At 43.3% G+C, this 22,711-nt stretch overlaps 1 protein-coding gene across 13 annotated transcripts in view; it reads right to left on the minus strand.

Annotated features, from left to right (window-relative positions):
* Positions 1-2,851: 2,851 nt before the first annotated feature.
* The window catches only part of dtna (dystrobrevin, alpha), a 105,474-nt gene continuing 85,614 nt past the window's right edge, over positions 2,852-22,711 (minus strand). For 9 of the 13 annotated variants that reach the window (XM_018750902.2, XM_018750900.2, XM_018750898.2 and 6 more), the window contains 6 exons: positions 22,180-22,276; positions 15,955-16,114; positions 8,968-9,057; positions 8,259-8,382; positions 7,670-7,784; positions 2,852-3,493 (listed from right to left, as the gene is read on the minus strand). In XM_018750902.2, coding sequence (XP_018606418.1) covers positions 3,338-3,493; positions 7,670-7,784; positions 8,259-8,382; positions 8,968-9,057; positions 15,955-16,114; positions 22,180-22,276 — 742 coding nt within the window. In that variant the 3' untranslated portion in view covers positions 2,852-3,337. Of the gene's footprint in view, positions 3,553-7,481; positions 7,570-7,669; positions 7,785-8,258; positions 8,383-8,967; positions 9,058-15,954; positions 16,115-22,179; positions 22,277-22,711 lie in introns of all 13 variants that reach the window. The other 4 variants (XM_018750905.1, XM_018750908.1, XM_018750907.1 and 1 more) reach the window with 4 other exon arrangements.

The following is a 22,711-nucleotide window of genomic DNA, read 5'->3' on the forward strand; positions in this document are numbered from 1 at the left end:
ATGGGACAGCTATTGTATGTCTGGGTCATAATGTCACATATATGTATATGTTGTAAGTTGAGGAATAACTGGTCAGATCAACCTGCTACTGCTCAAAGCCCATTTCCTGGTCTGTTGTTGATTTCAGAACTTAGTTCTGTCTTAGTCTCTCATATCCATCATAATTTTAGTTTTGCTTATCAAAGGAAACAAGCTCCCTTTTACGTTTTTTTTTTCCCATTCAGACTATTGTTAACCCCTGGAGTGTAAGGCCCTTGCTCATCAGCTACAAGAACACAAAGACTGCTCTCTTTTGGCAGATTTGTCAGTTTCCTACACAAGGGTAGGTTATTTAATACGCATCATAAAATATAAAAGAATAGCTAAAAATGGAAAAAGCAACATTAAAAGTGGTAAGTCCATCATAGCCCACGGACTTCATATATCCAAATTCATAATTCTAGGTCTCCTAACTCTAAAAAGCAGAAATAGCAACAGTTACTGCTGTACAAAATTAATTTTTGAAATTTTATTTCCTATAAACATGTACTAGTAAAGCTGAAATTGACAACATGGCTCTTAAAAACTGTAACCGCAATACTGCACTGACTTAGAAACAGCCACAAAACTGACATGTGAGATGCCTGGGGGATGAAGCACTCTTATTTTTAAGTGCTCAGAAATATGAATAAGCAACTTATTTAAGAATACACTTTATACTAAAGGCATACACATACACACACTAAAGGCAAATTCTCTTTCTCCCAAACAAAGAGTGGAGTTCAGTTTCAGAAAAAGTAAACCAAATAATAAATATCAGAAGGTATATGCTTAACAGATAAACCTTGCATTGCTGTTTGGTATTTTAACAGATCACAGACAGTTAGACAGGATCCATGATAATTATATTTTGGGGCCACAGCCCTAATAGGTGTTTGTCTAGAAAATGAAATCTGGAACAATCTGATTTAGATGCCATCCACTGGTGTATTTTTCACTACTGTTGTGTGAAGCCATTGATATGGAAAATTCAAACTATTAAACCACAGAATTTATTTTATAACAGCATTGCTTTATTTGCCTATCCCTAGTTTTCCTGTGATAAAATAACTTGTTGAATGCACACAATACAAAAACTTTATGAATAGTATATTATGCCTAGTGTTAACTAGAATAAAAGCAATCTCAATTCAATCACTTTATACATGCAAGAGTCATAAAAAAAAAAAAAAATCTAAACTTTGATTAGAATAACTCTACAGGTACCAAACAATTCAGGAAAAAAAAAATAAAAAGTCAAACTAATAAATTGTTATAACTCAAATCAATGTCAACAGCTGCATCTTGAAATTAATAATACAGACACTAGCTTTACCACCAGAAATGGCGTAACGCCTAAACGACACAAAAAATCCATATCACCCTTAGAAACCTCACTTTTATCAGCTCCAAATACACAATAAATAAAGGCCACACACCAAATAAAGTAATGTAAGTAAGCTCTCCATCTCTCAACAACACATGCTTTTATTGATAAAATAAAATGAATTATCTATAAAACACAATGAGAAAGAAACAGAAGTATTCCAGAGAAATTAAATTATATGGCACATGTGGTATTAGACAGCTTTGTTGTTGAGTCCCCCAATTGGCTCACAGTTTTAACTTTGATATGTTGTGGAGTAAAAACTTTTTACATGTATCATTTCTGATTTTCCTCACTAGTCTGATGTTAGAAATTTTATAATCAAGCAAAATATATATGAGTACACATATTGTTTGTGTGTATACACACACACACATTGGGTCCCCAACTTATACACCTTAAACTAACAAACTTAGTTGACGAGTTAACTTGTACTAATACTATAAACTAGCATTTCTTCATAAAAACAGCATACTAATTCGAATCATAGTTCAAAGCTTCACCTGATGGACTGACAAATAATTACAGCAAATAGTAAGTGCAGAATTGTGTTTATCAAAAGAGTAGGGAAGCAAAAAGAAGGTGAACAAGCCTGTAGATGATTCTTTGCCTTCTACATCTACCACTTCTGAGCCCATCAATGAGCGACGTCTCTCTGCCATCCAGCACTTTCCTGTAATACTTTCGGGTCCAAGCTGATACACAACTGTGGTCTGCACTTCAGGATGAATAAAATACTACGCATTGTCTTTTGAATTTCTTTCTTTTACTTCTGCTTTTATTTTTTATTATTACGCTTGTACTGGGTATCTGTGAATTTCATGTGATGTGTTGGGTAGAAAGGGATCTCAGAGCTGCAGGTGAGAACAACTGCCCTGGTCTAACTTTGGCCACGATTCAGTATTGTGCTTTCTTATTTACACTGTGCCCTAAATACCTCCACCAGAGGACTCAAAACGGCCAGGTACATTCATGAGCTGCCCTGGCTCACCGGAGGGAGGCAGGCTGGAAGAGAGCAATAGAGCCAGTCTGTGGTTAAAAGCTCCGTAGTTTCAATCTTCCCATGGACATATCTCAGTTGCTGACATTTATTCATTTAGCAGGTGCAGTGTACAACTCTGAGTAAACAAAAGTGCAAGACATGCGATTCTTGAAGTCCAGTACCACCGCTTTTGCCGATGTGCATTACGTTACATGATCACTTGCATATAAAATTTACCAGGAGGCCCTGGGCTCCTCTGTGTTACCTTCGACTTACAGACTTTTCAAGTAATGAACCAACTCTTATAACAAATTTAATTCATAAGTAGGGGACCAACCGTGTGTGAATGTATATATCATATACATACACACACACAAAGCTTTCAAAAGATGTGCAATGTGTGTTTGTGTGTGTATGTGTATATATATATACATATATATATATATATATATATATACACACATACACACACATATGAATACACATATGTATCTATATACATATATATGTGTGTATGTATTTACAATAACAATTTGGTTGTGATAATTTAAAACTGTTGAACACTCTGCAATTCAAGTCAGGTCAAACTCTAAATATCCCTCTATATCAAACCAGAAGAAATCACTATTGATGAAAAGTGCTTGTTCAGTAGTATATGACACATATATCAGATTGGCTGCATTTTTATGCCTTTCAATAAGTTTTTTTTTTTTTTTAAGAAAACAAAACACAATTTTAATAAATAAAACAGAGTATCTGTCATGTGACTTACACTTAAAATACATCTGTAGCTGTAAGGACAGTAATCAGTGATAACAGCATCAGAAACCCTATTGCTGTCAGTCACAGCTGCAGCCAAACTTGTCCAAGTCTCACTAGACCTAATATACAATACTGAATGAATATATGCTTATTTTAAAGACGTAACTACAACAGTTCAAAAGGAGACTCTAATGGTGGTGTTGGCTGCAAGGCTGTGTCTTTAGTAGTTTACTCATCTTCTCATTCCACTCTGGCTGGCCCAGAAGCCCCTGTTCCTCGCAGGTGTAAACGCAGCAATCCTCATTTGTGGTGGAAATCCCCTCATCTGTTTGGCTGGTGTTCATCTGGGAACAGGTGGTACACACAGTTACCTCCTGCCTAGTTTCCCTTTTGGCTTGTTCTGCTGGATGGAACAAATGATTGATTAGGGCTCTTACTTACATAGAGTAAATGCAGCAGATTGATGGCAATTTCATGCTACTGTTCTTCAGCAATAGTGGCAGTAGGCAGCAGGTAGCTCTTAAATAGTCTGGAACATGAAGCCCCATTTCCTGCTAGGGCAGTAGTACCCTTGAGCAAGGTACACACCTAGAAACACTCCAGCAAGAATAGCCAGCTGTATAAAACATACCATAACTTGTTTTGGATGAATGTACCAAATATAAAAAATTAATTATTGCAACCTGCAAAGTGCATTGTTTGTTATGTTAATAAAAACGACTCTTCCATGAGCTAGTTAGCCCTTAGTCCACAACATAAACAGGCAGAGACGTTTGTAAGGAACAAATGGAACAAAGATGTATTTTTCAATTTGAATGTGATGAATGTGAACCTGGTAAATGTCAAAAAGATGAAGAAAACGTCTTGCTTGAATCATCTTGGATTTCTCGAGTGTGTTTAACACCACAGGGTCTGAGCCGTTTGGAGACACACAGGTGGACCCAATCATTGTGTCCTGGATTCAGGACTACCTGATTAGAAGACTACAGTTTGTTAGGCTACCTGGCTGTGTGGCGCACAGGGACCCCACAAGGGAGAGTCCTGGCTGCCTTCCTGTTAACCTCTGAAGTTAGATACAACACCAAGTCATGTCATCTGTGAGTCATGTCATCTGTGACCCTTATTTGTATAGCTGATGAAAACTGAATACACACTGTGTGTGAAAACTGAATAAATAAATAAAAATCTTACAGTAAATTTTTTATTCATTTGAGCTCTGTCTGATGAACCTAACCTGTGAATAACCAACATGCATATAAAGCAGTTAAAGAGCATTTTAATGTGTACGTGCACACGCACACGCACACGAACACACACACACACACACACTGCCTGGTGCGGACATGCAACACAGACCCTCTGCTAAAAAAGGACAGAGCCGCCATTATTTTTTGAGAAGTTTCAAACCCTTTGGAGTGTGGAGGAAATTAGTTCAGATATTCTATCAGTTAGCAGTAGGTGGTCCAGTCATTTTTGTCGGGGAATGCTGGGGCAGTACCATTACCACAGGAGATGCTAACAGATTCAGCAAGTTAATCAAAGGCTGGCTCAGTCCTAGACATGAGGTTTCTAGGTGGAAACAAACTCTGGTCCATCATGAACAATGATTCACTCCTCTGCACGCCACCTTGATCAAACACAGCAGTACTTTCAGTAATAGGCTGGTCCAGTTGCAATGCTCCAAAGAGTGATACAGGAACTCATTTCTACAGGGAGCAATCAGGTTCGACATCGACTCCTGACACTGCTATGATGGTAATGACCTCTTAATGACAGAGTTTTACTGAGATTGCTCTGTGCTATTTCAATACCCTTTACATCATATCACTTCACCCTGCCCTCTGGTGTGTATATACAGTTGACCCTTGAACAACACGGGTTTGAACTGCACGGGTCCAGTTATACGTAGATTTTTTTTCCAATACTGTATTATGAATATGACTGTAATACTATATGCCATAAAAATTTTCTAATGATACATTCATTAATGTATAGGCTAGGCTACTGTAAAGCAATCATATTGCTGCTTCTTTGTTATCAATGCATGAATCATTATACCAGTAAATAAATATGAATTTCTTTTTTACATATCATTTCATTTTTGATGTCTAGTGTTGTATGTATAACATCTACAGTGTTTTGTATCATATAAGACAATATTGATGTAGGTACTGACAGACACAGACAATTCATCTTGTAAACAGATGATGTAAACTTATGGTATCGATAAATACAGTACAGTACTGTAAATGTATTTTCTCTTATGATTTTCTTAACATTTTCTTTTCTCTGGCTTACTTTATTGTGAGAATACAGCATATAATACATATAACATACACAATATGTGTTAATTGACTGTTTTTACTGGTAAGGCTTCCGTTCAACAGTAGGCTATTAGTAGAGAAGTTGTTGGGGAGTCAAAAGTTATATACGGATTTTCGACTGCCCCTAACCCCTGCATTGTTCAAGGTATATATATGTATAGAAATATCATATTATACACATATACATAAACTTACTTTTTTAAAAACTTTTCTGCTTATCTGTTTCACCATTGTATGTATGTATGCGTTCACATGTGTATCTGTCTTTCATATGTATATCATGTGCATGTATATCAAGGTGCTGCAACCAGGTAAATTTCCTTTGTAACTAATAAAGTTTCAGGTCAATAAAATTAATTGCACAGCCAAGTCCTTGTTTGTGGTAATTCATGAGAGTGAGAAATAGTCCCACCTGCACTGACACAGCACAAACTAAATTGTGACTTGTTAGATAATGATTAAGTGGTCACCATGAACTCTAGGATTTTGATATTTTGGTAATGTGCTTCCATTGTTAAAGTTGAAGGACAACATCTGGATGAAAAGAAAAGATAAAACTGCCACCAAAAAAGCTGGGATAACAAAGAAACAACAATGGATGTATCAGAGCTAAAGAAGGGTGAGACACAGCAGTTCTGCTTAGTAATGCATGCTAGTTGTTCAGGTATGTAGTAACTCATAGAAAATGATTTTATGAATGGTGGCCATTGATGCAATATGGCAGTTTACTGTTCTGGGGGGAAAGCTGCAGCCTTTTTAATTTAAATAAATATGAGCAAAACAGACTGCCTGACTGGATGTGGTTGATTACCAGTTTCTGTGGAGTTTGTGCTCTGTTTGCTGACCAAAGACACATTTCAAGTGAACTGGTGACTCTGAATAGTCCGTGTTTGGATGTGTTCAGTAGTGACAGGAACTGAAACTGTGTTTTTACTTTAAGCACATCGTGTTTGTCTGTTAGTGTGACTTAGCAGAAGAGCAGATCGCATTTATAGATAATTCCAAAGGGATCAAAAACCTTTTCGTTGAAATGTTTGTTACGTTTCTCTGCTGCATACATATTTAATTGTCGGGAGTTTATTATGTGCAGCACAAGTCACTTTGGATAAAAAATGATAAATCAGTTACATAGTCGGTAATGAGAAAATGTCACTTTTGAGAAAAGAACCTACTAAATGAACAAATTTTAAAACAAATATAGTTTTATCTGTAATCACGAGATGGTGTTGTCCCTATTCCACTGATTCAAGAAGGACAGGGTGCAGCAGCAACAGAGATGGGGCAGATAGACGATTTAATACAACCAAGACACAGAATGCAACTGATTGGTACAGCGCTGGTTGCTTTTGGGACCATTCCATAATTATGTTGCAGGTAATGACAGGACAACTTCAGTTGTGTGCTGTTGTTAAAAGTACAAACTGAGATAAGATATGCAAAATACATTAAGGCACTCCAGTTTCATAATTTTAAAACAGTATTGCAGGCATTCCCAAACCAGCCAGACTTTTTACTGATGTGTTCAAGTTAAATTTGGATGAATGCATAAAGGCTAATTTCCATACTCTAGTTCATAAAGAAAGGACTTAGGGGCTCTATCATCCAGGGACACTTAAGCATTGGGATCACGTCAGCAGGCATAGAAATTCTTATGTAATTAAATACAAACAAAGAGGCTGAGACCAGTGATCCACCAAGGGGACTATGTTTTAATGTGGGACTGTCTTTATTTGTCAGAATTTTCCTGAGAAAGTGACAGTTTGTTTTCAAAAAGTAAAATTGTTCTATAAATGATTTTTTCTCCACCCAGGATGTACCTTGCTTAGCCTTATTCCCTGAACTTCTGGCATGGGCTCCAGATTGCACTGATCCTGACTTTGACAAGCAGTTAATGATAGTAAGTGTGCTATTTAATTTATGACTTAATTGTTCTTTTCATGCATCACTGTTTCATATGTGTGTGGACTAGCCGACTGATTGCCGTATGTTGGTGTGACAGGTGAATTACTTATTGTTTCATTGCTCAGTTGCAGGTACTACTTAGGGCCGCCTTGCAGCACGTAACTCCCAGGCTGGAAGTGAGTCCCACTTGGGTCCTGCCACAAACAGATGCAATTGTTTATGTTGCAAACATTCTTTCTTCTTAATAAAGGGGGAGGAGAAGTGATAGGTTTTCAAGAAAAGGCCCAAACTCACCATATAAGTTTTCTCCTGTTGGCTCTGCTTGAGGAGCTCTTCCATCTTCAGTTCATTCTCAAGTTGCAGAACAGAGTCATTCTCATAGCTGTTATCATCCGCATCATCTGTGCCACTAAAAGCACACAACAATCAGACCCACTGCAGCCAAATTTTACACTGCTACAATACCCAAATCAGCTCTAAGAGGTTGAACAAATGGAATGTCTCGATGCTATGAGTACAAAGTGATTACAGCAACCATAAAGTGTTCATATAAGGAGTAACAGCCAACCGCCAATGCGCATGTGAAATTTGTTTACACTGTATGATGATATAAATGGCTATGGCAAAGCTGTTAATGTGAAGTTTAATGTGAGTGGCTGCAGGAAATTGAGTAACCTACAGTTTAAGCAAGACAATTGGAAAAGTGACATATCTGCGGTGCAAGCAAAATGGTTTTGAGAAATTCGGTCGTGACAAAATAATAGAGCAGAGAAGTAATAACAGTAACTATGGCTATCTGTGAACATAACAGCAGACTGGAGGGAAAGTAGGATGGACATGCTGTGAACATATTTTTGGGGGAAATCTCTGGACATGGTGGTACCCTGGTTTTCTGGCGTTGATCTGTGCAAGGAAGTTCTTCTCTGAGGTGGGTGAGGGGACGAGGTCTTCAAACTGAGCACGCCCAAAGTCAGAGTCCACATTACTCTCTGTTTCACTCCCTGCCTCTGAGAAACAGAAACATTTTACAGTTCTTGCACTAATTTTAGGCACAAAGACTCCTCAGCTGTACCTTGTGCAAGTTGCCTTGAGCCTGCCTTTACCTGATGTTATCTCAGCCTAATATAAACACAGTTTGAGAAATAACCATTAACAGGGTCACATAAAAGGAGACCATATCTGGAGCTTGGACTACCGAATCTGCACAAAACATTACTAAGTTTACTAACTGCTTAAAAAAAAATCTAATCTTTATATTCTGCAGTTAAATGTTTGAGAAAAGTGCCAAAAATGCTTTAACAAGCATCATTATTACTGAAAGTATTAAAAAAAATCATGTGAATACATTCATATATCTTTTACAAGAAAGTGCCAAATGTATTCTAGCAACCATCATTATGATTGCTGTTAGTATTTCTACTAGATACTAGATCTCTAAATTTTATAGAAGAGTGACAATTTAATTTACTTCACTTTTATTACTGACAGTATTTTCACTATATATCTGATTTGCATAAATTTTTATTTCATTTATGGTTCATTAGCAGATGATGTACAAGAAGTGTGTTATATGTTTTTGTTGAGATATTCACCTGAGTTGAGTTCTTTGACTAAAGAGGACATGGTGTTTGTGATGGAATCAGCTGCTACCAATAAGTCGTTCCTTAAATTCCTCTTGGGGCCTAAGAATTAAGGCATGTGAACAGAAAAGAGTGTGTTACCAGGACATCACAGCAGCATTAATCTGGGAAGGAGCTTCCAGTTAGGAAAGAGCCGTTTAGACAATTGTCCCGTATTATGTGAGAGGGCAATATGATCTATAACTTTACTTAAATTACCTTCAGTCATCTCCTGTGCTTTGGATAAATTTTTCTGATGTTGGCCAATACCTTCAGCAACTCAGATTCTGCTTTTGAGAATGCCACACTATATGACTTAAATAGGTTTAATGGGATTTTGTGATATTTCAGCATAAATGGGTATCACTTTTGGGGCTCAGGAATGAAGAAAAATTTACCATTAAAATTACTGGTAATTACATCTTTGACTTATGAGAATTCACTGTACGAAGGGTTTTTCAGGATCTCATTACCTTTATTACCATATTTTCTTTGAGGAGTAAAGTCTATGATAAATGTATACACAAAATTAAGGTTGTGTCTAAGAAATGATCGATTTCCAGAAATGACTAAATAATTGGTTTTGAGCAGCTGGCAGAAACATTGAAAAATTAGTTACTGTGGATAACCGCTATTTGAAAAATAAACATGAAAATGTCCTGGCCCATCTACAGTAGAAAATTTTTAGAATACAGAAGAGGACCTAGAACTCTGACTTTATCCCCAGCCCTTTGTCACGGTGTTCCCCTGGGATGCATGCATATGTCAGACCCAAGTGCGGAGCACAGAAAGAATACTCATGGGGCAATCCAAGAGACATGGTCAGGGAAACAGGCAAAATGGTCACTGATGGGCGAACGAAATCCGAAGGTCAAATTCAAAAACAGTAATCCAGTAGACAGGCAAGAAGTCATAGTAAACCAGGAAGTTGTAGATGAGGAGCAGGAACTGGGAATCAGGGAGGTCAGGAGATCTAATACAAGAAGCGCGAGTGAATAGTGAGGCTGAACAAGGTTCCGCATTTGTGTGCGTTCCGCGCTTTCCTTTTATGCATTCGTCCCCTGATCAGCTGCAGGTGTCCGTCATTGCACTGAGGTGGAGGGCGTGACAACACCCCCCGACACGGGCGATGACCTGGGGGACAACCCCAGGGTCTGGGCGTGGGCTGGTCAGGGTGGTCTCTGTGGAACGTAGCGATCAGGTCAGGGTCCAGGACGTCCTTGGCAGGTACCCAGCATCACTCCTCCAGACCATAGGCCTCCCAGTCGACCAGATACTCCCCTCGTTGACAGGAGTCCAACAATGCCTGCACAGTGTAGGCAGGGGCGCCTCCATCCTGCAGTGGAATTGGAGGAGGTGAGTCCAGCTGCGGCTGATGTGCGGACACGGTGCAGATTTTGAGGAACGAAACGTGGAACGTCGGGTGGACCCTAAGGTGAGAAAGCAGTTGGAGACGGTAGGAGACAGGGGTGACACGGCGGAGGACCTTGAACGGCCCGATGTAGCGTGAGGTCAGCTTCTTGGAGAGGTAGGCTCCCCAGAGTCCCTTGGTGGACAGCCAGACTCTCTGCCTGGGCAAAAAAGTAAGTGGATGTCTTTGGCGGTCCGCCTGACGTTTCATCTGGTTCTGGCTGCAAAGGAGATGCCGCCTAACGTTCCGCCAAACCTTTGCGCTGGCCCGGTACCGCCGGCATGTCACTAGAGACGGGTTGCCAGGGGAACAGCGGGGGCTGGTAACCTAGCACACACTGAAACAGAGAGCATCCAGTGGATTCATGAGGTAGGGAGTTGTGGGCGTATTCCGCCCAAGGTAAGTACCTTACCCACTGCCGAGGTTTATCCATGCAGTAACTGCACAGGAACCGGCTTATATCCTGCTGGAGTCTCTCCACTTGTCTGCTCGCCTGCAGATGGTACCCCGAGGTCAGGCTGACTGACACGCCCAGCTTCTGCCAGAAAGCCTTCCACAGCCGAGAGGTGAACTGGGAACCCCGATTTGACACGATGTGGTCAGGCAGACCAAAGAAGTGAAACACATGGAGGAAGAGGAGCTCTGCGGTTTCCAGGGAGGTTGGGAGCTTGGGAAGGGGTACCAGACAGCAGGCTTTAGAAACGTGGTCTACTACTGTCATAATGGTAGTCTTACCATCCGAGGCAGGCAAATCCACTAAGAAATCCAGTGCTATGTGGGACCAGGGGCGGTTTGGTACTGGCAGGGGCTCCAGTAGTCCCACGGGTTTCTGGTTTGAGGGCTTCACTTGAGCACATACCTGACACGCCTGAATGTAGTCTTGGGTGTCCTCCGACAGCGACAGCCACCAAAAATACTTCTGGAGGAGGGCTTGGGTTTTGCTGTACCCAGGGTGGCTGGCGGCCGGATGGTCATGCCCCCATTGCAGGATGGTGGCTTTCATCCCGGGGGGCACATATTGTTTTCCGGCGTGTTTACCTGGAGGTTTGGGTTCTGTGGCCTGTGCTCTGGCGAGGTCTTGGCTGAACTCCAACTGCACTGGAGCCACGAAACATGACTGGGGCAGGATGTAATCAGGCTCTCGCTCTAGGGGTTCCCAGTCGTGCATGTGTGAGAGGGTGTCCGCCTTGGTGTTCTTATTACCAGGACGATAGGAAACAGAAAAATTAAAACGGGTGAAGAAGAGAGCCCACCTGGCTTGTCGGGGGTTGAGGCGTTTGGCCTTATGCAGATACTCCAGATTTTTATGGTCTATGAGGACAACGAAAGGATGCTGAGCCCCCTCCAGCCAGTGTCTCCAACTTCACCGCCAGGAGTTCCCGATTCCCTATGTCATAATTCCTCTTGGCCTGTGACATCTTTCGTGAGAAGAAAGCGCATGGGTATAGTTTAGGAGGGTCTCCCTGGCGTTGGGATAATACAGCTCCCACCCCTGTTTCCGAAGCATCCACCTCCACCGCAAATGGAACATCAGGATCAGGATGGCGGAGGATGGGTGCGGTCGTGAATCTTGTCTTTAGAATGTCAAAGGCACGTTGTGCCTCATCAGTCCAGGTGAGTCTGGTCCTTTTCGAGGATGTTAGGGCCATCAGAGGGGCGGCCAGAGTACTAAAACCCCAAATGAAGCGGTAATAAAAATTGGCAAAGCCTAGGAATCGCTGTAGGGCCTTTATAGTGGTTGGTTGCAGCCATTGGAGAACTGCTCTTACCTTTTCGGGGTCCATGCCACTCCCTCTCTGCTAAGGGTGAACCCCAAAAACAACACCCGCTTCTGGTGGAAATGACACTTCTTTCCTTTGACAAAAAGCTGATTCTGCAACAGTCACTGCAGAACCTGCCAAACCCCGAGGATGTGGTTCACAAAAGCCTGGAAGACAGTAGGGGCATTAGTGAGACCGAAGGGCATGACTAAATATTCATAGTGTCCGAGGGTGGTGCTAAAAGCAGTCTTCCATTCATCCCCCTCGCGTATCCTTACCAGGTTGTAAGCGCTGCGCAGATCCAACTTGGTGAACCACTGGGCTCTGTGGACCTGTTCCAGGGTGGCCGTAATTAGGGACAAGGGATGAGGATACTTTACAGTGATGCCGTTCAGGCCTTGATAGTTTTCGACGAAGAGGAACCCAGCCGAAGCAGGGGAGGTAGATGGTTGGATGATTCCCGCTGTGAGGGCCTCCGTGATGTATTGCTGCATGGCCTCTTGTTCTGGGATGGAGAGTGGGTAGATCCAACCCCTGGGAGGTGTCGTTCCCGGGAGGAGATTTATGGCATAATCCCAAGGACAATGTGGAGGGAGCACTGCAGCCTGTTCTTTGCTGAATACTTCAGCCAGGTCATGATACTCGGGCGGAATGTGCACCTGTAGGGGAGAGTCTGAACACTCCACCGACGTGGCTCTGCATGGAACACTTAGACAGGCCTCCCCGCATTGCAGTCCCCAAGACACCAATTCACCCATGCTCCATTTAAAGACAGGGTCATGCAGGTTGAGCCAAGGAAAACCAAGAATCACTGGGGTCTCAGGAGCAGAAATCAGATAAAACTGTAGCTGTTCCTTGTGACAGGCCCCCACTCTCAAGTGGAGGGGTTCAGTCTGGGTCTCAACATACCCCTTCCCTAAAGGCTGTCCATCCAATATGATTATTTTCATCCGACCTCCGCACTGGCGATAGGGCAAGTGGTGGGCCTCAGCAAACCCTGCATCCATAAAACAACCAGCAGCCCCCGAATCTACCAAAGCTTGGGTTTCGACAGAATGCGGGCCCCAGGAGATGACCACGGGTACGGAAAGGCGGTTGCACCGTAGAGTTCCACTCACCTGGGGCTCAGGGCGAATAGGGCATTGGACCCGGAGGTGGCCGGATTCCCCACAGTAGAGGCAGAGACGACACTGGATCCGGCGCAGCCGTTCGGTGGTGGTAAGTCGACCCTGGGCGAGTTGTGTACATGGGACCTGTAGCAAGCAGGGCTCTCTATCCCGGGCAAGGCAGTCCAGTGTGACGGCGGTTTCAATGAACTGATCAAGGGTTCAACTCTCGCCCTGGAACACCAGTTCTTTACATAGCTTGGGATTCAACCCGCGCCGAAAACAGGCGAGCAGGGCGTTCTGGTCCCAGCCACTCTTCTCAGCAAGAATCCTGAACTCCACCGCATAGTTAGCTGCAGAGGGATCGCCTTAGGTCAGGTCGAAGAGGCATTCACTGGCTGTCTGGTCTGTGCATGGGAGCCCAAACATGGCCTGGAAGTGGGCTTTGAAGTCCTCATAGGAGAGCCGGGAACAGCGCCCCCATGCGGCGGTGGTCTAATCCAATGCTCGGTCGGTCAGGAGGGAAACCATGTAGGCAATCTGACTAAGATCAGAACACTATAACTGGGGCATACTGGAAAAAAATGAGCTCACACTGTAGCAGAAAACCAGTACAGCGTGCCGGTGTGCCATCGTACCTAGCGGGGGGGCCAGTCGCAGATCTTGTTGGGAAACCGTCTCGGTGAGGGCGGAATGAGGTGTACGCGGGACGCATTCCGTACATGGCGGTCTGTGTTTGTTCCGGAACACGCTGATCAGACTCTGCAGGTGAGAGAGGGACTGCTCGTGTGTTGTTAATAATGCTTCATGAGCAGCAAATGTGCGCTAGAGTCGCTCTGACTCCGCTGGGTCCGAAAATGAGGCGGAACCTTCTGTCACGGCGTTCCTCCGGGGCGGATGTGTCGGACCCAAGTGCAGAGCACAGGCAGAATACTCATGTGGCAATCCAAGAGACATGGTCAGGGAAACAGGCAAAATGGTCACTGATGGGCGAACGAAATCCGAAGGTCAAATCCGAGAACAGTAGACAGGCAAGAAATCATAGTAAACCAGGAAGTTGTAGACGAGGAGCAGGACGAGGAGCAGGAACTGGGAATCAGGGAGGTCAGGAGATCTAATACAAGAAGCGCAAGTGAATAGTGAGGCTGAACAAGGTTCCGCATTTGTGTGCGTCCGGTGCTTTCCTTTTAATTCATCCCCTGATGAACTGCAGGTGTTCGTCATTGTGCTGAGGTGGAGGGCGTGACACCCTTACACTTGTGTAATGATTACACTCAATTTTCAGGTGAGCACAGTCCAGGTGATTGTGATTTCAGGGCAGGTTTTCAGTGTACCAGCATCTGTACTCAAAAACAGAAAACACTTGCCCTGGTGCTCGAACAGTTCACTTAATCAACAGTTTATTGTCCTTCTTATACTCTCTATAACATAGCCTCACACGGTCTTGAATTAAACTTTTAGAATTTTTCTGTTTTTTGTTTCCTATATAGGGGGGCGCAGTGGCACAGTGGGTTGGACCGGGTCCTGCTCTCCGGTGGGTCTGGAGTTCGAGTCCTGCTTGGGGTGCCTTGTGACGGACTGGCGTCCCATCCTGGGTGTGTCCCCTCCCCCTCTGGCCTTACGCCCTGAGTTGCCGGGTTAGGCTCCGGTTCCCTGCGACCCCGTATGAGACAAGCGGTTCAGAAGGTGTGTGTGTGTGTTTCCTATATATAGTGATCCATAAGGTTTCATACGATGGGCTGAAAGGAGTACCTAATATTCCTTAATAAAACCACACTTTTAAATAATCCATAGTCTATTAAATTCATAGTCTATTACCATTGCACTTACTCCATTTGAGAAAAAACCATGCAATAACTAGAGAGCTAAAACCTCTATTTCTGACAAAGATATCTGCCAACTTAAAGTATATAGCGATAGCTATTTTAGACACATTGCCATTTGATATAACACACTGGTTTCTCAGTTGTCCTTAGTTTTGACAACAGTTAAGATGTATTTTACACTAATGATTAAGTGTCTTACTGGCTCCTCACCTTACAAACTCAGGTTGGACTGGTGCTACTGAATGGTTATTGAGGAAATCTAGAAGTCTCACAGACTTAACAGTTCTCCTGAGGATCTATTGTCCTTTTTTTGAAAGAAAAAAAAAAACAGTCCACAGTTTTGTTGTACCAGTACAAAGAAACCCAGTCTACAACTACAGGCCACTAAAATGGTTTGAGTCCTACCTATCAGGTAGAGCTTAGCAAGTGGATTGGCATGGCTCCCTGTTTTCTCCTCAGCCTCTCTCAACTGGTGTTCCCCAGGGCTCTATCTTGGGCTCCTTACTCTTCTCTTCCCTTGGCTCCATCAACGCCTCATGTGTTCTCTTATCACTGCTAATCTGATATTACCAAGCTGCTCTTCTCTTTTCTCTCTGCAGCTACAGATGTGAACCCATGTCTCTCCTGATCTCATGTGTGGTCGGTAATCTTGCAGTGTGCTACAAAATGTAACTGGATGTATGTACACAGTACTGAATCAGAGATTCACTAAGATCAAGTCATAAAAGTTTTAGTATCACATAATGATTTCCTCAGTCCTGTCCGTGTTCTTTCAGTTTGAATTTTTTTTAAAAAAGCTCTCACTGCCTCCTGGAAATTCTTTGCTTTACACCCAACTTGCAGTAGGAGATACCTACCCTGAGAGAAAGCCTCCTTGATGTCCCCTCCCACACTGATGAGTGAATCCTGAGGAGTGTGGGTGGGTGTGGTGCAGGCAGAGGCAGAGCGAATAGGCATGGGGATGGGCCTGCTGATAGTGTGACTGGGGGAAGAGTGGGAGGATCCAGTGCCTTGAGTCTAGAAAGGAAGAGAAGTCAGAGTAGGTCATCATCTATCCTACACACAACCTTTGAGCACATACTGTAGCGTAGCAACATTCAAGATAGAAAACATTTTCTAATCTTTTCTAACACTGGACTGACTGCAGGGACTAAATGCTAATTTATACTTCACACAAAAATGACTACAGGGCTGCTTAGCACTGCACACACAAAACTTCTTTCGCATCAACATAAGCAAAAGTATTTGCCACACTGAGGTGTTGTGTTATGCACATCTCAAAATCTTAATGAATGTAAGAATTGATCCAAGTGTTACAGAAGATACTTCTGCATTTCTGGGTGATGTGATACTAGTCCTGTTCAGTTCCTTTTAGAGGCATAAGGTAAGTAGTGGTAATTGTTAATGTTTGACCATTGTTATGCCATGAAGGTTTTGGGAGAATGAGAAAAAAAAAACCCAAGCGAGCAAACTAAAAAGTATAGCACTGCCAACAGAAAACAGTGGACACCAACTATAAAGCACAGCCAAGAAAAATAAAAGGCTTTATTCGTGTTTGTTTTCCCTTTGCACTTGTGCTAAAATAGTCACTGGTCAGACTGTATGTGCATGAACCACAAGAACTGCAAAATTATTTAAAATGGCAAAGTGACAAAAAACAAAAATCATTAGACCAGATATAAAAGGGAAAACTACAGTGGCGAAGAGGAACAATGGCTGCAGGTCAAAGTTCTTCCAATGTTCTTCCCAAGTTCTTAATCCATGAAATAACAGTCTTGAAAAATAACAGAGAATTTAATGAAAAGCTCAGTGGTTTAGGCTCACCAGAAACTACACTTTGTAGCTTCACAAAGCCAGTATTTGTGGTAGAGCTGCTGTTCAGTAATTCTGCATACAAAACCAAAACTTAAAAACACAACCTGGAGTAATGAGCACAAGACTTGGAGTTATAAGTTCCCTTCTACCTCTTTTCATACTAACATTCAAGATACACAGGATAAGAGTAATTTTTCAATGGGTGTACACAAGGGCTCAGTCTACCCATCAACATGAGGCCACAGAGAACACCCAGCATAGTCAACATACATCTCCATGACCCGAGACCAAGAAGCTTAACTGACTTCTCCAACCCACCCATCAGACCAAACCAACAAACCAAGTCTAACCCACAAACAAAACCAAACCAACAAACCAAGTCTAACCCACCAACAAAAACCAACCATCAAACCAACCTCACCAACAAAACCAAACCAACAAACTAAGTCTAACCCACCAACAAAAAAACAATCATCAAACCTAACCCAACACAAAAAACCAACCATCAAACCAACCCCACCAACAAAACCAAGCCAACAAATCAAGTCTAACCCACCAACAAAAACCAAACCAGGCCTAACCAGTACTTAATTTTTGCTAACATGAAAGTGTGCTCTAATAAGAGGTGGAGGTGGCAACAGATGCTGGACAAAGGCACAGACCAAATTTACAGACAAGATAGGTGTAATTCACAAAAAGCAAAAATTGGTGACAAGAAAAATCACGAGAACCACAACGAAAATCAAATTTAAGATAAAAATTTGTGTGTCACCGTTTAAAAAAATATTGCCTGGCAGCACAGGAAATACACAGGATGTTGCAAACAAACACAAGTAGCACATAGAAGTAGTATGAGAAACTAAGATGGTTGACAACTGGCATGGAACAAAAATCTCCGTAGTCCCAAAATATACCAACTACTATTCAACCTTCTTGGAGAGGGTGGGTGGGGTTCTAGACAGAGCCCTACCTACAGACTCCATAGTCCTGCTGGGACTTCAACGCTCACGTTGTCAATGACTGGGAAATCTGGCGGGGGTGGCTGGGAAGAACGGCTTGCCCGATCTGAACCCAAATGGTGAAATATTATTGGACTTCTGTGTTAGTCATGGTTTGTCCATAACAAACACCATGTTCGAATACAAGGATGCTCATAAGTGTACTTGGTACCAGAGCTCCTTGGGCCAAAGGTCAATGATCTACTTTGTAGTCATTTCATCTGACTTGAGGCCACATGTTCTGGACACTCGGGTGAAGAAAGGTGCTGAGCTGTCAATCGATCACCATCTGGTGGTCAGTTGGATCAGATTGCGGGGAAAACTGATGGACAGACCCAGTAGGCCCTGACGTTTAAATGAGGGTGTGCTGGGAACGACTGTCAGAGGACCTTGTTCAGAATGATTTTAACTCACACCTCTGGGAGAGCTTCTCCCATGTCCCGGAGGAGGTAGGGGACATGGAGCCTGAATGGACCCTGTTCAAAACCTCCATTGTGGAAGCAGCCAGGCACAGCTGTGGCCAAAAGCTTGTTGGTGCCAGCCAGGGTGGCAACCCGAGAATCTGCTGGTGGACACCGGTGGTGAGGGAAGCCATCAAGCTGAAGAAGGAGGCCTTTAGGGCCTGGTTAGCTCTGGGGACTCCTGACTCAGCAGACAGGTACCGGCAGGCGAAAAAAAGCAGCAGCGGCTGCGGTTGCAGAAGCAAAATCCAGCATGGGAGGATTTGGAGAGGCCATGGAAAACGACTATTGGACTGCTTCAAAGAGGTTCTGGAGAACCATCCGACAGCTCAGAAGGGGTCGGAGGAACTTTGCTCATGCTGTGCTCAGCAAGAGCGGAGAAACTCTGACCTCTGGTGAGGACATTGTTGGGAGGTGGAAGGAGCACTTTGAGGAACTCTTAAACCTGAGTGATATGCCTCCCTTACAGGAGTCAGGGCCAGAGGCATCCAGGCTGTCAGAGTCCATTTCCCTGGTGGAAGTCACTGAGGTAATTGGTAAGCTCCACGGTGGCAAAGCACCCGGGGCGGATGAGATCCACCAGGAACTGCTTAAGATGTTGCAGGACTGTCATGGTTGACATGCCTCTGCAATGTCGCATGGACCTCAGGGACAGTGCCTTTGGATTGGCAAACTGGAGTGGTGGTCCCTATCTTTAAGAAAGGGGACCGGAGAGTGTGTGCCAACTATCAGGGTATCACACTTCTCAGCCTCCCTGGGAAAGTCTATGCTGGGGTGCTGGAAAGGAGGCTCCGGCCGATAGTTGAACTTCGGATTGAGGAGGAACAATGTGGATTCCGCCATGGCCGTGGAACAGTGGACCAGCTTTTTACCCTCTCACAGATAATTGAAGGGGCATGGGAGTTCTCTAATCCAGTCTACATGTGTTTTGTGGACTTGGAAAAGGCCTGTGACCGTGTTCCCCGGGAAATTCTGTGGGAGGTGCTTAGGGAGTATGGGGTACCGAGGCCACTACTGCGGGCCATTCGGTCTCTGTACATACGGAGTGAAAGCTGTGTCTGCATACTTGGCATTGTTAAGCCTGTTCAATGTGGGTGTTGGACTCCGCCAAGGTTGTGCCTTATCTCCACTCCTGTTTGTGGTTTTCATGGACAGAAAATCAAGGCGCAGTCAAGGCCAGGAGGGCATTCTGAGTGGGAGTGAGGGAAGAAGGGAGCGTGAGATTGGCCACAGACTGGGAGCAGCGGCAGCAGTAACGCGGTCGCTGTACCGGACTATAATGGTGAAGGGGGAGCTGAGCCATAAGGCAAAGCTCCCCATTTATAGGTTGATCTACGTCCCTACCCTCACCTATGGTCATGAACTTTGGGTAATGACCAAAAGAATAAGATCGTGGATACAAGTTCAAGTTCAAGTTTCGAGTTTATTGTCATAGATACAAGTACCACGTACATGTATCATGAAAATCTTCCTGAATGCTTCTCCACAGACTATGGGCAAGGACAATAGAAATACTGCACAGACAAAACAATGACAAACAAAACAGTGTCAATGACAGTAAATAACAACAGCAGCAATGACAGCAATAACAATAAATAATGGTAACAGTCGTAACAATAATGGTAGCAGTCAGAGAACTCAGAACGAGAGAATGAGAAGCGGTTGAAATGAATTTTCTCTGTAGGGTGTTGGGACTCACTCTCCGTGTTAGGGTGAGGAGTTCGGACATCCAGGAGGAACTCAGAGTAGAGCCGCTACTCCTCCACATTGAGACGAGGCAGTTGAGGTGGTTCAGGCATCTGATAAGGTGCCCCCTGGGCGCCTCCCTTTGGAAGTATACCAGGCACAACCAACTGGGACGAGGCCCTGACGTCAGCCCAGGACCCACCGGAGGGATTATATCTCACAGTTGGCCTGGGAACAGCTGGGGATCCCCCAGGCTAAGCTGGAGGGAGTTGTGGGGGACAAGGGTGGCTGGGCCTCTCTGGATGGATGGATGTTGGTTTCATGCTAGCTGTTCCTTTCATGTGCTTCTTTATACATGCAGCATACTTCACTATCGTATTTATTGTCCATACGATTAAACATGGTCCCCGTGCTACAGACGATAATCTTCGTCCACCTTTATACTTCCTTATTATTTTCAATTTCATCTCCAAATCAATTGCTGTACACTTGCGAGACGGTTCTGGTTCTCGTTTTCCTTACATTTACATCTATTCATTTAGCAGATGCTTTTTTCCAAATTCATCTCAAAGAAACTGCGTGTGCATTACATTAGCAGGAAGTGAGACATAGATAAAGACGTGTGATTCTTAAGTACAGTTAGTTTCTTACCAGCATACAAATCAATGTACGTCACCTGAGAAGTTGTATAAAACTATCTGAATATCGACGATTCTTTCCTAGTGTGGATGCGGTGGCACAGCAGGTTTGGCAGGGTCCTGCTCTCTGGTGGGTTTGGGGCTTGAGCCTTGCTTGGGGTGCCTTGTGACAGACTGGCATCCCGCCCTGGGTGTGTCCTCTCCCCCTCCAGCCTTGCGCCATGTTGCCGGGTTAGGGTCCTGTTCGCCGCAACCCCACTTGGGATAAGCGGTTTCAGACTCTGTGTGTGTGTGTGTGTGTGTGTGTGTGTGTGTGTGTGTGTGTGTGTATAAATAAACATTTACGTTACATTTACATAAGTTGAATTTACGTATGTAGATGGGTGTCTGTAGTATTACTGCATTATACCAGTGGCGAACCGTCAGGGCCAGCAAGGCCTTCTCTGCTGGCCTAAACACTATCAGAATCACTGACTTATGATTTAATATTTTTTTTTTCCATGAATGTGTATTAAATTATTCCCAATAATCTATTCTCTTCATTTCAAAGCTTTTCTCTTGGTTGTGTTGCTTCCAGTAGTGTATGTCTATGTTAGAGCTTTTATCCAATCATATTTCAGCCATCATGTATTGCCAGGGTCAAAGAAATCTGCCTTGAGGCCTTCAGAATCAACAGTACGGGCGCCTGTAGTTTAAAATAAATGGCAATGAAACTGTTGCTTTAATCAATCATATTTCGAGTTGGCGACACCGGGGCCATCTAGCAGGCATACAATAACGTCAGCATTTTTACGTCCTTTGATTGGACGGTCAGAGAGCATACTAGTTAGAGCTAGCAAACCGCATCTGTAGCGAACTGCACAAGCTAAAATATAAACAGTTGGTAAGCTTTTTCAAGAACCATTTATGCTTTTGCGTTTTCTTTCCTGTAGAATTTGGACAAAAACACAGAATTTGCCTTAATTTCAAATCCCCAGGAAAGCTGTAATCCCCGGGGTTTCCGTGGTCGGAGAACTCAAAAGGTACTACAAGATAAAAAATGCATGGAAAACCCGGGGTGGACTGTATTTTTGTCATTTTATTAGGTTTATATTGATGCTTCTGCTAGAGACGATGTATTTGGCACAGCTGTGGCTGCAGTGAAAGTAGACTTGTTGAACTGTGTTAATTGGATTTCTTGCTTTAGTAATGGCATTCATTCTCGCTGCATGAGATACCTGTCTCTGTGATGCAACGCCCTGTTATACTCTGCGTTTCTGTATAATATTGATGGTTTCTATAGCCGTGGCGTCATAATGGTGATATGAGGTGGATTAATTCAGGTAGGACTCCACTAAAGGCCTAGGTGTGAAATGTACGGCCCACCACTGCATTATACAATTAGAGCTGTGCATTTAGTCTGCTTGATGTTTGCATGAATGAGCACTCTGCAGCAACACAAAAGCAGTTTTGATTGGTAACAGGTTTTTGGAAATGGTCTTTACTTTCAGTAGCTTCATCAGTCCCTCCAGCTGCACCATCAGTTCCCTGCGACTCTCCTGCAAAGCAGACATCCTCTGCTCCAGCTCATCCTTCCGCTGCCTGTCAAGACAACAGACCATTGTTTTACCGTGATGCCTTACACATGCAGACTGAGCAAGTAACCTAAACCCATGGCAGACAGTTGAGACTAAGAGAGGTCATCTGGAGTGAACTCTGTAGCATGCTTGTCTAAATCATACTATTCATTGTATGAAGAATAAATAAGAAATTACCGTTGTTCCATTATTTTGGATAATCAGAAGTTCCCTAGGTTTGGAGGAAAATTCTACAACAATACATTTCCCAATCACAGAACAAAACAAACTACTTGGTTTGTTAGCCATATTAAAAAGTAACTGTGTGTCTCACACTTAGGGTACTGTTTTATTAAAATGCTGATTGAATACAAAGCAGCATACACAGAGGTGGACAAAAACTAAGATTTTCATTTTATTTCTTTATTCATCTAGATGGAACTTGTTCTACAAAGTGACG

Source organism: Scleropages formosus, chromosome 16 (assembly GCF_900964775.1).
Source record: "Scleropages formosus chromosome 16, fSclFor1.1, whole genome shotgun sequence".
NCBI lineage: Eukaryota > Metazoa > Chordata > Actinopteri > Osteoglossiformes > Osteoglossidae > Scleropages > Scleropages formosus.